Source organism: Cyanistes caeruleus, chromosome 2 (genome assembly GCF_971803275.1).
Source record: "Cyanistes caeruleus chromosome 2, bCyaCae1.hap1.1, whole genome shotgun sequence".
NCBI lineage: Eukaryota > Metazoa > Chordata > Aves > Passeriformes > Paridae > Cyanistes > Cyanistes caeruleus.
The window spans coordinates 51,234,178-51,249,070 of record NC_141702.1 but is presented as its reverse complement, the minus strand read 5'-3'; the positions used below and the strand labels follow the sequence as shown (position 1 = coordinate 51,249,070).

The 14,893-nt window shown below is 35.8% G+C and overlaps 1 protein-coding gene across 32 annotated transcripts in view; it reads left to right on the top strand.

The window, feature by feature from the left end:
* The window catches only part of TRDN (triadin), a 232,834-nt gene that overhangs the window by 76,190 nt on the left and 141,751 nt on the right, over positions 1-14,893 (top strand). For 17 of the 32 annotated variants that reach the window (XM_086876924.1, XM_086876936.1, XM_086876937.1 and 14 more), the window contains 3 exons: positions 2,330-2,389; positions 3,819-4,013; positions 8,667-8,726. In XM_086876924.1, the coding sequence (XP_086733050.1) occupies positions 2,330-2,389; positions 3,819-4,013; positions 8,667-8,726 (315 nt within the window). The remainder of the gene's footprint in view (positions 1-2,329; positions 2,390-3,818; positions 4,014-8,666; positions 8,727-14,893) is intronic. The other 15 variants (XM_086876943.1, XM_086876942.1, XM_086876938.1 and 12 more) reach the window with 1 other exon arrangement.

Sequence of the window (14,893 nt, the reverse complement as noted above, 5' to 3'; positions counted from 1 at the left end):
TGAAATCTTGGGAGAATGTGGAGATAAGTATTTAAAGTGCATTTTTTGGGTGTTGTCACTTCTGTGTGAGCAGGTCTTGATCAACCCCTGAGTGAAGTCTTGCTTAGCATATTTTTATTTTTTTTTGCTTTACTCTCCTGTTTTTATGCACGGAGTTTATTACAAATCATTCTTACAGCTAAAGAATGAAACCTATGACTATTTTATTTACATTCCCTGATGCTTTTTTTTCTCCACAAAGGGATTCAGTAGTTTGCCTGCAAAGAAGGTTTTCTCTTGTGCATTAGTTTTCAACCTGATGCAGACCTAATGCAAAAGTATTTACTGTCTCTCAGTCTGGGTCTTCCGTTATGTCCAAAAATAGAATTTCATTTTCTTGCATTTATTTTTTTCAATAACATTTTAATTTCAGTATGTTATTTGCACTGTCTTCTATGGCACTACTGGCTTTGGTCAAGATTTACATATCTAATAATTATCATGTATATTCTGAAGCAATAAAATGGATATGTGAGCGGTGATTTTCACTATTCTTGTGAATATTTCCATCTTTGGCTGTGGTTTGGACAGGGAAATTTAAAAATCCAACCACCTTGTCCTATTATGCCATTTTTAAAGACTAACATTTATTATTGCTTGGCATTTGAATGTTTTTCTCTGAGGTTAGATATTTCTCTGTGGCAGATATTTCTGTAATGAAGATCAGTTTCTGTCTTTGTCTCTTTTTATTTTACTCAGTTAACTCTTGAAGAAATACTATGCAACATATATTCATATCAGTTTGTTATGGCATTGAGATTAATCTCATGACATTGAGAAATGTGAATTAACTAGGTTTAATTTGAATATGTTCAGATAATATAGATACAAATATACAAATCACCCTTTTTTTTTTTACTTGGCCGTAGTCTGAGGAGGAATGTAAAACAAAAAGTAAAAGTGAAGAGAGGAAAAAAGCAAGCAGAATGAAGACTTAAAGCCATAAAAAAATTCGAAGGGTAGCCATGGTCCAGACTCTCTTTTAAAGGGATACTGTTCATTTTTTTCTACTTTCAGTGTATAGCTTGAAAGTGTGGGATTTTTTTCATAAAATGAAATCATGCTGAAGTAAGCCAGAGAAAATAAATGCCCATAGTGTCTGTGTTGATTTGAAAAGCAAATAACTTCCAAGAATCACTGAGATAGTCCTAATAAGCAGCCAGCCTCTTTACCCATTTATCTTCTTCTAGCTAACCAAATAATCACTTAGAGCCTTAATGTGTTTAATAGCAGCCATGACTCCAGTCACTGGCTGGAAAATTTTATGAAGAATTTGGACACTGCAGCTGTGGAGATTTGTGGCTGCAGTGTGACATAGCCATGCTGCCCTCTCTTGGGTAGGTTCCCTGCCGTGAGTCCCTATGGCATCAGAAGGGCTATTTCAACCACTTGCAATAGCTAGGAAATGAAAATATTCGGGTCCTGGCCAGCTCTGGGGAATGGACATACTGAAAATCGTGTGGCTACTTCCCACACAGTCAGCAGGTTTTCTTTATGCTCGTTGCAAAGACGCAAGGTTAACTCCTCAGACTCTGTTAAAGGCTCCAGAAAACCTCAGCGACATGAGTGTTTTTAAACACGCTGTCTAAAAACATCTTAAAAAAAATAAAACCCAGTCTAAATATCAATCATGTTCTCCTACAGGCTGGAATTCCAGGATGGAATTCAGTTAGAGAGGATGTTGCTATTATGTAGTTATCAGCTGAAAGAAATGTAATTAACTCTCAAGGCTGGTTTGTTCTGGAATTCTGTCTGGATAGTGACCCAGAGGGCAAAGACGGAGGTCTGCATAAAACTCCAGCAGCCTTTCTGGAGCACAGTCTTGTGTGTGTTTGCACAGTGTATCTTATGCAGACATGAACTCACTCAAGCTGGGCTCTGAAGTGAGCACCAGACTTATGGCTGCGCTTGTAGACAATGAGCCCAAGCTAAGAAAAACACCTTTCTGTAAGACAAACACAGCCACATGGCTTCCTGTTGGCTGCAGCACAAGGCCAAGTCCGTGTCTGCTCAGCACATGACATGAGCAAGTTTGTTTCATCTGGAATATACAGTAAAAACGTTCCCTAGGGCGCTTCAGATCTGTGTGACTCACTTGTCCTCTGCTAAGGGAGCCCCAAAAGACATTTTGAAGTTTTTTACCCCACTATATGAATCTGAAAACAAGAATTTTGAAAACTAAAAAATAGGAATAGTAAGAAAATGTGAAATTTCCAGCAATGATAATGTGTTTTGGCAATATTTTCTTTGTGAGTTTTTTCCCCTAATATACAGTTGTCCTCATTTCTAGTAACTCAAAAAGATGCACCTGAAAGACATGAAAAAGCTGAAAAGAAACCTCCTCCTAAAGGTATTTATTTATCTGTACTACATTTTTTTAAACTGAATTGACATTGAAATGCACTTTCAATTGACATTGAAATAAAAAACTTTATTTTATTCAAGCAGAGATTGTAAATGTGCGTGAAAAATCAGTTACATGAAATTAAAATTAAATTAATATATAATCAGAATCAAAATGTCTGTACAACATCCTGGAGTTAATTCTGTGCTTGATCCCTTTCAAAATCTGTTGAAATTTCAAATTAAGAATAAAAGTATGAACCACCATTTCACTTAAAAAAGTAAGCCTACCTGCAAGAGATCTGACATACATTTTCACTACAACTAGCTCAGGATATTAATTCTCCACTAGCTGGCAATACCTGCGTTTGACTGGGAGAAATGCTCTTACATAATTATCTGAATTCTGGTTTGCAGTAGTCAGATATTTCAGCTTACATATTGATAAAATCAGTTTAAACATCTCAGTGGTTTAACAGAAGTCTAGACTCTTACAGAAAACAGATATTTGGTAGCATGCATGTTTTGCCTCAAGGGCAATTTAGATCTATGAAGAAACCAAGAGTATGAACTTTGCACTAAACAGATTAATTTAAAACATATCCAGTGGTAGTTTATACTACTATTGGATTTTCCACTGGAGTGAACTAAAAACATACATATTGGGAGCGTGCATGGCTCAGGTGGGAAAAAGTTGCTGACACATAAAAGTGGAAAGAATGCTTGGGGTCTCACCAAGCTCTGTAGCTTCAGCTACTGATATTTACAATTACAGTATTTACTGTTTGGCAACTCTCCTTGGAAGCCTCCTCACTCTCCTGAAGAGCATCTCAGACTTTCAGCCCCCAGAACTGGGGCTGATCAGACTCAAGAACTCAAAAGTTCTTGGACTGAGACCTAGAATCGATGCATGAAAGCAACCCTTAAAAATAACCACACACTATTTTTCCAGCTTACAACAGAAATAAACACTGAAGTCTAAACTTGTTCAGATAATACTTCCCATATTTGTTTACTTAATGACCAACATGTTCCTCCCTAATTTATACCCTAAAAACTATCATATTAGAAACACTTATTATTTGGCATATTCTATTATACTGAACATCAGCCAAGTATGTGGTATAGCACTATATTTCAATATATTAAAAATATATTTTTATATATATATAAAAAATACTATATATCATATATATCATAGTGTGTATATATATATATACATATAATATATAATATATAATATAAAACCTCTTTGGATCTCATATTTCTGTTTAATTCTCCCTGGTTTGAGGGGATTATAGGTTTCATCAGATCTTACCAAGCTGTTAATAATGAAGAAATGCTCATTATTAATAGCACGGTATAAAGTAAATGGCACTGAATATTATGTTGGGGGAAGAGAATGACACTGAAAGCTTTTTCTTTATTACTTGCAGAGGAGAAGAAAGTAAAGAGCACTAAAGTGGAAGCAAAAGTTAAAAAGGAAGTGAAGGATGGAAAAGGAGAAGCAAAGACGGCAGAGAAGGTGAAGCAGGCAGAGACAAAAACAACAGAAACTGGGCTAATAAAGGCCAAAACGAAAGTTAAGGAGGAGAAAGCTCTTCAGACTGTTACTAAATCGGACAAGAAAGGTAAACAAAATGAGGAGGAAGCAGATGAAGATCCTAAAAAGGTAGTAGGGAAGAAAGAGAGAGAATGGAGTTAAACCTATCAAGGACCAAAGTCCACCCATGAAAAACAAAACTCCAGTACAAATAAATTCCACACAAACCTCACACTCCTAGGACATGACTACAGAAAATAAAATAAGCTTAATTTTTATAACCAGAAGGTTCTCAAGTTTTTCATGGCTAAAGTTTCATTTTAATTTAAATACTTCTTTACCAAGGACCAATTTCTCTTCAGATAGGTCTGAGACTTCATGGATTTGCTCAGTAGCATCTAATGACTGCAAGCAGAGTTATTTTTGAAAATTCAGACTGTCCAATGACCTATTGGGAATTCTGGTTTGTTTCTACATCTGCATATGTTCTCTGTAACCATAATGAAAGCAGCCACAGTGGTGTAATAATTTATCTAACATCATATTGTACGAGGCACTGTCAGGTTGTCAGGTATTGTACAGCATAGCGAAATACCCGCTTGATATAATTTAATGTAAACAGCTTTCAAATTCCTTCCAAAAGGGAAAGAAATGTTATTACACTGGTGAAAGGAATAAATTAAGTGATAAAACAAAGAATCAACGTGCATTGACACCATGTAGTTAACAAGGTGTTAACTTTGCCAGAGTAAGCCTGGGTCCCAGGTTGCACTGAGACTGGTCCCCTGATTTCCCTGAGGCATTTCCACAGCATTAGGTACGAGTCTGTATGAATGAAGGCAGCAGGACCTGGTTTCTGTATGAGCTGCCACACTGCAGCCATGGGATCATTCTGGCGTTGGAAGAGGCAGCTCAGTGTTACACAGTGCACCTATCTGATCCTTTCAGCTGTTAACCACAGATAACAGCTAACAGATAAAGTTTGTGCCTCAGCATCAAAGAAGCCATCCCTGTCTGGTTATCTGAGTGTGCCTCATCACATTCTCTCAAAGTTTCATAACCATCACTCTGGACCCCTCAGGAATTGCCTAAATTATATTGTTCTAGAAAACTGAGAGAGTTTGAGATAGCCCACTTGTTGATATGCATAGTGTGCTGAACTAGTATTTTTTAATGTTTATTTGTATTCCAGTTAATTATGTCTTTTACTTGAAATATTAGGACCTATGAGGCATGGAATCAAAGCAGCATCTACCACACTGATTGCTGTGACCAAGAACAAAGTTCAGCAAATTGTTCAGTTCACTTGGGAGGTCAAAATCTCTTTTAATTTTTTGTTTTCTCTGGCAGATTTTCAGTGGGAGCCTCTCCATACTGTTCAGGATAAAGCTCTCAAAAAGAAATGCTGTGCAGATGACAACAAAATATTTTAAGTAGGGATCAAAGATTACAAAGATCAATAGAATAGTGGTGGGTTTTTTTTTTTTGTTTTTTGCTTTGTTTTTGTGGGATTCCCAACAACTTTAGCCGATAAATATTAGCAAAATGATCCATCTTGACATCAAACATTAACAGATCACTTTGCAAGTCTGCTTTAGAGTGTGACCCCAGTGACTGTGCACGGAATCCCAGCAGGTGAAAATGAGAATAAGCAGCTGGAGTGGAGGAAGGAAGGAGCCTCTTCAACTGCCTTTATCACTGAAGACAGGCCTACACACATCTAGTGAAAGCTTCATTTCCTACTGTCGAGATTCCTTTTTCCACCATAAGCCACTGCTGCACAGCTGGATACTCTAAAAAATTCATTTTTATATTTCAGTCCCACTGTGACCCAAGGTGAACATAATTTAGAAGTCGATGCAGTTTTGCAGAGATCTCCTGATCCTGCAATCTTTATGTTTACTTGCTCAAGGGAGTAGTTCTGCAAGCTTATCTGAAACAATGCAAAAAATATAGCAGTGATCACAAAAGAGTTGTTGCATCGTTTGGTACTGAAATTAAAATTAAAAAAGATAGGTCATCTCCCTGGGTAAATCACACTAAGCCCAACAAGAGAAACATCTGTGAGTACATTTATCATTAAGAATCTAGTCCCAAATTTTGACATGATTTATTAGTACTTATATGAATATTTTTTTGCCATCATTATGGAGTTAAAGGTGAAAAATAAAGTGTGAAATTTTCCTCTTAATACAGGAGTTTAGATTAAAATGGATTTTTAGCCATGAAGAGACACTTGGAAAATCATATTCATTTAAAATTCCTTAGATTTCAGTCTTTACTGATTGGTAACATTCCTATGAACTTAAATAGGATGTTATAGTGCACCTTGCTATGCCGTATAGAAATTATATTTTTGTTATTGAGAGTTTCACATCTGCCTTTAATTTCTTTTATGAATCCCATTTTTTTGTGTTGAGTTGCTAAAGAAATAATATGAGGAGAAAATTAATACAAAATCTTTTTTCTAAAATACAATCAAGATTAAGGATTTTTTTAAAGTTTATTCAAATTATATTCCTACAAAGCAAAATAAAAGAAATACAAAAAAAACCCCACAACAACAAAAAGATAAACATAATGAACAACACAGTTTGGTTATTTCTGGTCTATGCTACTATTAAATAATAGATTATTTTAATATCAATTAAATGGTGTGATTCTAGAGCCTCATGCTATGTCTACATCACAACTTAAATAGAACTTGCACAGGCTTGTGGTCTGCCATGGATGTTTTCCCCTACCATAGTTTTGTCCTGTATCCTCTAGAAGTCCTATCTACAATGCTCCAAATGTTGCAAGAAATCTTCCCAAGAGTCAGCAAGGATAGAGGCAGCTTGTTTTGCCAAAGGAGAACTAAGAGAAAGCAGCTTTTTGTGCAAGAACTGTGCCCAGCCATTTGCTTTCTGGGCTTAAGCATTGGTGTTGCTCCATTTTATTTATAAATACTCATTGAGGCCCTATTGCAACAGTGTCCAAGTCCGTGCAAACATTTTGCTGACTTCAGTAGCTTTAGGTGGGCTCAAGAAAACAGATCTGTACATGATTTCTCACATAAACGCTGTTATTTTTATTTTTTTAGAATAATATATTGATTTAGGGCCAATACTGTAGCCTTAAGGACGGAATCCAAAGTTAGAGCCAGCCAAAATGATAAATTTAAATTCCCAAATATGAAAGATAATTACAGATATTCATTAGAGGTTTTAAGGGCAGTGTTTACAGCCACAGACCTCTGTACATGCTGAAAGTTTTGCCCCAGGCTTCACAATCCTGACTGGTATTACCCTTGCCATCTCACTAACACAATACAGTTGCCTTGGCTTCTCTCAACTAGAAAAAGTGTTTGGATATTTGTTGAGTTGGTAAACTCTTTCCTAAGTTCTACATCTGCATAGGAAATAATGACTTGAGAGCTGTAGTTGTTCATCCAAGGACTGCTGTATCAGTCATCTAATAGAGCAGCAGTCACATAAATGCCTCAGCATCAAGTGATACTGATGTAGAAGTGAACTGTGCATGAAAGTCCATAATATAATGAGTGTCACATACTTGGAATTACATTTTGCATTTAAATGTAACAGCAATGCCATTTTAAAAACTTTAATTATGCCAAAGCCAGCATAATTTTATTTTGGAGTTGCTGACAGGGAAAGCAAGTGGCTTTGTAAGTGAGTAGGACAGAGATGCCACAGGAGGTGGAGAGAAAGAGATGTAACTTCTACAGTGTAGGAACTGTGCTAAAAGAGTCTTGGACAGATGGATGAATATGCTTCAAGGACAACTGAGAACTAACTTAGCTAACCAGAGCTGGCATTTAGACATCAACATTAGCTTTCAAAGCAAATGCCCCTTAGAGTCCACTGGAGCAACAAGCTGTTTTATCTGATCTGCTGAAAAATCCAGCAATACTGAAATTCTTTTGTACTCGGTTAAAGCTGATAAACTTTCCTCACCATTCTTAGTGTTAGAAATTTTTGTTAAGCTCTCCATCTCTGCTTATGTATAGAAGTCAATAGACAATCATCACTTCTGGAATCAGCATTTTATTTAGATTCAGAAGCCTTGATTTCTGAATAGTATAGAATAGTATAGTTTATATATATATATATATGTATATATATATATATATATATATATTTAACATATACATAAATATTTGTAAAGATTAGTGTTTGGAAAATGATTCTGTGGTGAAACAGTAGAATTCTGTGGAAAGCCTTGTTTCTATAGGAATGTAAGTATGCAGAGTTCTTTTTATATTCCCATTTACTAAATATACATATTTATTATAGGGTTAAAAACATATTAGCAAAATACTGTGATACAAAACCTTTTCTTTACATTTTGTATCAGCTGTCTGTCAAATTGATCTTCACAGACGATGAAAAGTCTATGAGATATATGGCCAGGCAGCAGTTTGCACTGTACTTGTGCATGGGGTTAAGCTACATGGCAAGCAAAGCCAGCCCAGAAAAAGAGGTGGTAGCTCTGGGACACTGGAAGCTCTGCAGTTCTTGGCTAGAGGTTTTGAATTAGATCTGGACAAGAAATTGTCACTTTCTGAACATGTGAATCACTTGAAGGTCAGGAAAGAACCATAAATATGTAATAAGTAAGACTACCTATGAAAAGGCTACTGAGATGTCTTTGTGCTGCCAAACTTTATTCACTGTTAAATACAAATTACATTCTAAATTTACTTTCTTCATTACTCTTCTTTTCCTTTTTGCTCTGTTAGATCAATATGCATTCTGTCGCTATGTGATTGACATGTTTGCGCAAGGGGATTTTTATCCAGGTACTTTCCTATATCATTGAACTCTGTTCTAATATTCTTCTGTTTCCCTGAGAGTTTTTGCTCTTTTATGTATTAAAAGTGTGGTTTTTATTATTGAAAGGTCTCACAAGAGCAACAAAGAGTGTGCAAATAGTTTTAATAAAGCATAAGAGCTAATGGCTGTTTTATTAAAGCTTCTAATTTTCTGTCTACAGTGCATGAATTAAAATCGAGGTTATGTTAAAAGTAGAGTCAGTGGAAGGCTGTGGAAATTGCTAAAATTTTCCATGCTTCTTTTGGCTAAGATGCAAGAGAAAGGAGCTTATTGTTAATAGCTTATTATTTGTTTTATTGGGGGTTTTTCCTCCAGAAATAGCAAGGCTTAACTCCAAAATGCTTCAAAAATAGAACTTCCATTGCTGTTGGTATACAAAATACCTTAGTCGATCTATCACTTCTGTACTTTATCTTCTCTCTTCCCACACCTCCATGCTAATCTATTATAACACAGATACGTAATTCCTCACCAAAAAAAGAAGATAGAGCTATGGATGATGACGAAACATCAACTCATGGTACTAAGTCTAACCTGACCTTATTTAATAAACATTCTTCTTGCTGAAGTCTAGACATAATGTAGAGAGGACATAACCCAGGGAATGAAAAGCAATAATAGTCATGAAAAGAGTCAAGGAGAGAATATTTAAGGACACACTAAGCCCTGAAAGTTTGTTTATGCAGTTATTTGCTCAACAAGCTCTCCACTGGTACACCTGTGAATTGGTTGGGTTTTTTCTTATCTCTGCCTTGTGGTTTACATCCCCTCTTGACATGCCCAGGTTCAGACAGAGCTGGGAAGGACGTAGCTGAGAAAGAAAGGCTCTCACAAAGGGGAGAGGAGGACACAGATTTTTGTGGAAGGGAAATGAACAACCTTGGATTTCTCTTAGGAGAAGGTTTGTGTCTCCTGTTCTCAAAGAGTGCCATGGAGAGGCAGCGGGTTCCATTAAAAGATAACAAAACAGTGCACCACCTCCAGGACTTCTAAAGACAACCAGTTATAAACAGAGGGATGGCTTTAGGCTCAGAGGGGGAGAATGATTAGCCAAACTTTCCAGAGACTGCAAGTCATGCTTTGATTTAGAAAATAACACCCTGTAGTAATGTAAATGACCTAGTTTTTGGATTTAGACAGCTGTACCATCAACAATTCACATGAGAAATACTTTCATGGAGATCTTCAAGATCTTTTTTACAGTTCTCCTGACATTTAAAAGCAGCAAAAAAAGTTTCTTTCAAAACCTTTTTTCCCATAAGGCTCCCTGGCCTATTTTACACTCTCCTGAGGAAGAGCAGACATGCTGTAGGAAGGGAGGGTTTGGTTTTTTTAAGTTTTGACCTTTCCAGCTACAAGGAAACTGGGAAAACCATGAAGGGGAGCAGTGAGATAGAGAGGGAAGTCTGTAGCAACCTGAATTTCAGAAGATAAAAGACATGATCCTTCCCTTCCAGTGTTTGTTTGGCACCATACCAGTGTGGTATGACAGACTTATGGTAAGAAACCACAGGTTAGAGCTGAAAGACATGGGGTGATCAGATGGCTTACAGGTGAATGAAAACCTCAGGTGACAGGTTTAGGCTCCAAAAAGTGGAAATAGTTCATAAAATATCTTAATCTAATTTTTCGGTGAAATGGAAAAGGACTGCCCCTTACCATCTCCCAAAGTCCACGTGGCACTCCATCTGTAAAGCAACTGCTCTCAAGTCACTTGTTGGCCCCTGAAGTTAACAGATGGCTGGTGTGCTGAGGCCAGATATATTTTGTGGGAGGAGAAAAAAACCCACATTGCCTTCAAAACAAGCTTTGGTCAACCCACTGGCTGTGAAAGGCAATGCTGGAACATCCAGACTCCAGAAAAACTACTCGGTGTTTCCGAGAAGCAAAGTAGAGGGCAGGTGTGATCAGCCTTGATTTATGGATATCATTGATAGGAGTGCCACCAAACAGTACCTGGTTAGTTTGTCTTTCTCAGGCAAAGCACTCATTTTACACTGCACTTTTGTGAACAGAAGTATTACTGTAATTCATTTTACTGAATAGATAAATGTGGGGAAAAAGCACTTTAATAACTCTAATATCCATTTAGCTTTACAATCTGGTATTTTTTTATCCTTTTATCTGTCTATATATTTTATGGTAAAGAACTTTGTCAAAACAGAATTCTGAGTGCAAATCAGCTGAGGAATTAAATTACAATCACCTTTACACTTCAATTCTTTCAAACAAGATAAATTTCTATCAATCTCCATATTACCATTTGTCAAGGAAAAAAAAATAAATTGTTGTATGGAAAATTCCTTTGCCTAGACATACTGGGGTTTTCTGTGATTAATTACATCAAACATCATTTTCTGATTCCTTAGGCAAAACATATGGATTTATAGTATCATTAATAGTAATTTAATTTAGAAATTTTTTTCAAAGTATTTTTACAATGTTTCTGCTACAAAAAGTTAACATACATTAATTCTAAGATTGTTTGTTTTTTTATTTTTATACAAATTTTAAGCAAGAATTTATAGAAAAGTAGTTCACTTAATATGGCATTTGATAGTGCTCAAAAAATTAACATTAAAAGTAAAGCTCAGTTCCTTAGGTTTCATTAATAAATACAGTTTTTTAAATATATCAATTAATGAATTTTTAAGTCACATCAATCTACTGGAGGTCAGTTAATGGTCTTGTGATGATTTTAGCAAATTAAGCTGAAATATTCTTCACCGACTCAAAGTTTCATCATGACACTGCAGTCTTAACAATAAAAAATTAATGAAATGTACACAAGGGATTCAAGGAAGCCATATAAGGATGATTTTTTGCTAAGATGCTTCATGTAGCTGGTTCTCTAGTTTTGCTGGTTAGTATTCATCCTTGATACTGACAAATTTCATGGATGTCCTCCTTTAAGCCACAATAATTGTATCAATATCAAATAACTTCTAAGACTTATATTTTAATTCTTATGAAAGAGAAGTATTTAGAGGTTCTCAGACATTTACAGCAGATAATAGTGGAACTTTAGCCATGAACACATTTTTTTCTAATCCAGAAGTCTTTTCCATTAATATCACAACTGCAACAGTGACAGTTGGGTTTTACTGATATATTTAAACATAGACCACAAGAGGCCAACTGAGCATGGTATAAAAAACTGCTTTCTGATTTTATCTCTTGAGAAATGGGCCTCAAAAATATTTTTTACCTTCTGTCTAACATGCTTGTGATAAGTGACAGTTTCTCAGAGGAACTGCTGAACATTCTTTCATAGATTTTCTGGTCTCATTTGTCCCTGGACTACAGTTGCTCAGCTGAAGCAGTACTGTCTCAGCATTAACAAAGTGCTCTGCCCAAACTTCTTTGTACTCCTTTTGTCTGCCTGTCAAGGAAGAATTACTATGCATTTCTTTCAGAATTAATTTTCCAAGTTTTCCTTATAAAGATTAAAACCTTAGGTGGAAAGCTTGTTTATTAAGAACATTAGGTCTGACTTGTACCTTTATTTTTCTACAGACATTTCCTAAGTCAAATAGCATTTTTGATGCAGAAAGTCACATAGTTTCATGGATATAGTCTATGCTTTGTACTTGATAATTTGCTTGATATTCCTGTATTTTGTTCTCAGTAGTATTTCTAATATTCTAATTCATAGTTTATTTTTTATTGGTAGGAGAAAGGGTTCTATTTTAGTAGAAATTTTAAAACTTATTTTCATATCTATTATTTTGATGTTAGAGAGTTTGAAATCCTCACCCATGTGGAAGGATTTCAGGGGCACTAATTGGTCACTCTTTCGGCATGGAGCACATATTTCTCTAAGTTAACAGGATCTACTCTATTTTATTCCCTCTGTGCCATACACCTGTTTTCCCACTCTTCCCTGGCCTTCCTTGCAATGCTTGACAGCCACAACTCTGGCAGATTAAGGAGCTGTTCTGATTAAATGCCTTTTTTGTTTTGCAACTAATGAAATTGGATTCTTGCATGTCTCTTTCTGCATGGCACCTCAGCATAGTGTTTTGCATGCTGAATTAAGAATGATAAGCATGCCTTGGGTATTTAGTCATAAAATGCACCTTTTTTTTTCTCACAGGCATATTGTCTACTTGTGATGTGATTTTGTTTTCTTTTTAATCACTTAGAAGTTTATTTTGCATGCACAGTTTTACTCTGTTCTGGTTTTGGTTAAACCACTTGCATTTCATAGAACACCTGACTCACTAGTGGATAATCTTTACAGTTGCCTAATTGGCAACAAATACAGGGGAGCACAGATGTGGTATTGTTCACAATTTAGACTGTCTAAAACCTTAGCACTGAAGCACATGGTTGCTCCGTGGAGTTTGAACCATTACATAGCTGTTTTCAATAACAGCTAGACTGCAAAGGACCATGGGTTCCTTTCATCAATGTACCCATATATGTTCATTGTGTGTTTCCATGCCAGGGTCTCAAAGCCAGTCCTAAAGCCAGTATGAAAGCCAATGTAATGTAGACAATTTTACTTATCTTATATTGTTGAAAAAATATATGACTTGGAGAAATTAACCAGGATTTCTGCCTTGCAAGAGAGTATCCTATAGGGTAAGACAGCCATCCCACATTTTCATTAAAAAAATCATTGAAGCCTCACCTTTTGCACATATGCTCATGAAATCCCGCCACCTCCCTGACAAACATAAAGAGTCAAGAAATTAAGGCAAATTGTGATGAGCATCCATGGAGAATCTTACAGACTGCTTGGTCCTGGAAAGTGTAGACTGAAAATCCTTCATATCTACAATTTTCTTCCAAGGTTTACCTCCTCTCCATTGTCAAGGAATATTCTGTCAAAGAGAAGGGACTACTGTAATTACCCAATAAGGCAAGAGAATTTCAAGACTGTCAGTATGATCCTTGCCATTTAATATCAAAAAAAATATGGAGATACTGGTATGAAGGTACCTCAATATTGAAAGATCATGGACTATATTACTGCAAAAAAGAAACAAACCAAAAACCCATAGAACAATAAAGACTAATTTTGAAAGCAAAAATGCCTGTGCTTGCAGTGGGTGGGCTGCAGCACTGGAACTAAATACTTGCCCTCCACTGTTCAGATAGCAAAACGCTTTAGGCTCTTGAACTATTTTTAAGTGTCACTCCTATTTGATTAGACTAGGATGTGTTGTGGATATCTCAATGACAGGGACTAACATTTCAACTCGTTACATTAATTGCATTTACATGGAGACAACTTTGATGTAGTTTCTCTGGAGATACATTTAATGAAGTGCAATTATAAAAAGAAATAAAAATCAGTCATAATAAATAAGAAAGTAGCATATTATTAGCTTGCTGTTTGGAGAAATTCATCATGAAAAACTTTCAACTGAGTTGAGGGCTATCACATTTGAGAGTAAATGCTAAAGAATATTATTTTTTTCCTATGGAGAGATGCTTTCTGGTGCAAACTATTCAATAGCCCTGTCCCCAGTGGTAGAAAACAAGCAAACCAGATATTTGTTTAAGTGACATACTAAAGAAAAACATGGGAGGCAGTGGGACTTTTCCAATTTTAATTTTAAACTTTTTACTTTTTTACTGCCTGCTGAGGGAAATATTGTACCCCAAAATTTGAAAATACTCATCTGGATTCTTCTTCAGAGATGACAGTTAATTGTCCATCAATTAATGAAAAATCTGTTCACAGGATGAAACCTGTGCCAACCCATTTTTTTCTGTGGATGGCAGAAATAGAGATGATCAAATGATGGAAGTATTTACTTCTCTAGTAATATCCTGGGAGTTTTGAATACTTTTCAAAGAGTCTGAGGAAAGAATTAATGAACAGTAATTTTAAATACATGTGTGTGAAACTGAAAATTGAGTTTGAGTTATTAAAAAATTTTCTAAATCATTTATTGATGTGCAAGTCTTACAACAAACATTATGTGCCATTTGGAGTTAAATATTTCTTCTTTAAATTTCTATTCAGCTATGAGAAACTATGAGAGGATATCCACTGATCGCATTTTAACAAGATTCTTGTCTATGACCACCCTTCCCCCACCCCACAACCTGTTTATTTTGTCAAACTCTGAAATGACATTTATCTCTCAATGGGGATGTTAGCATACAATCCTGACAC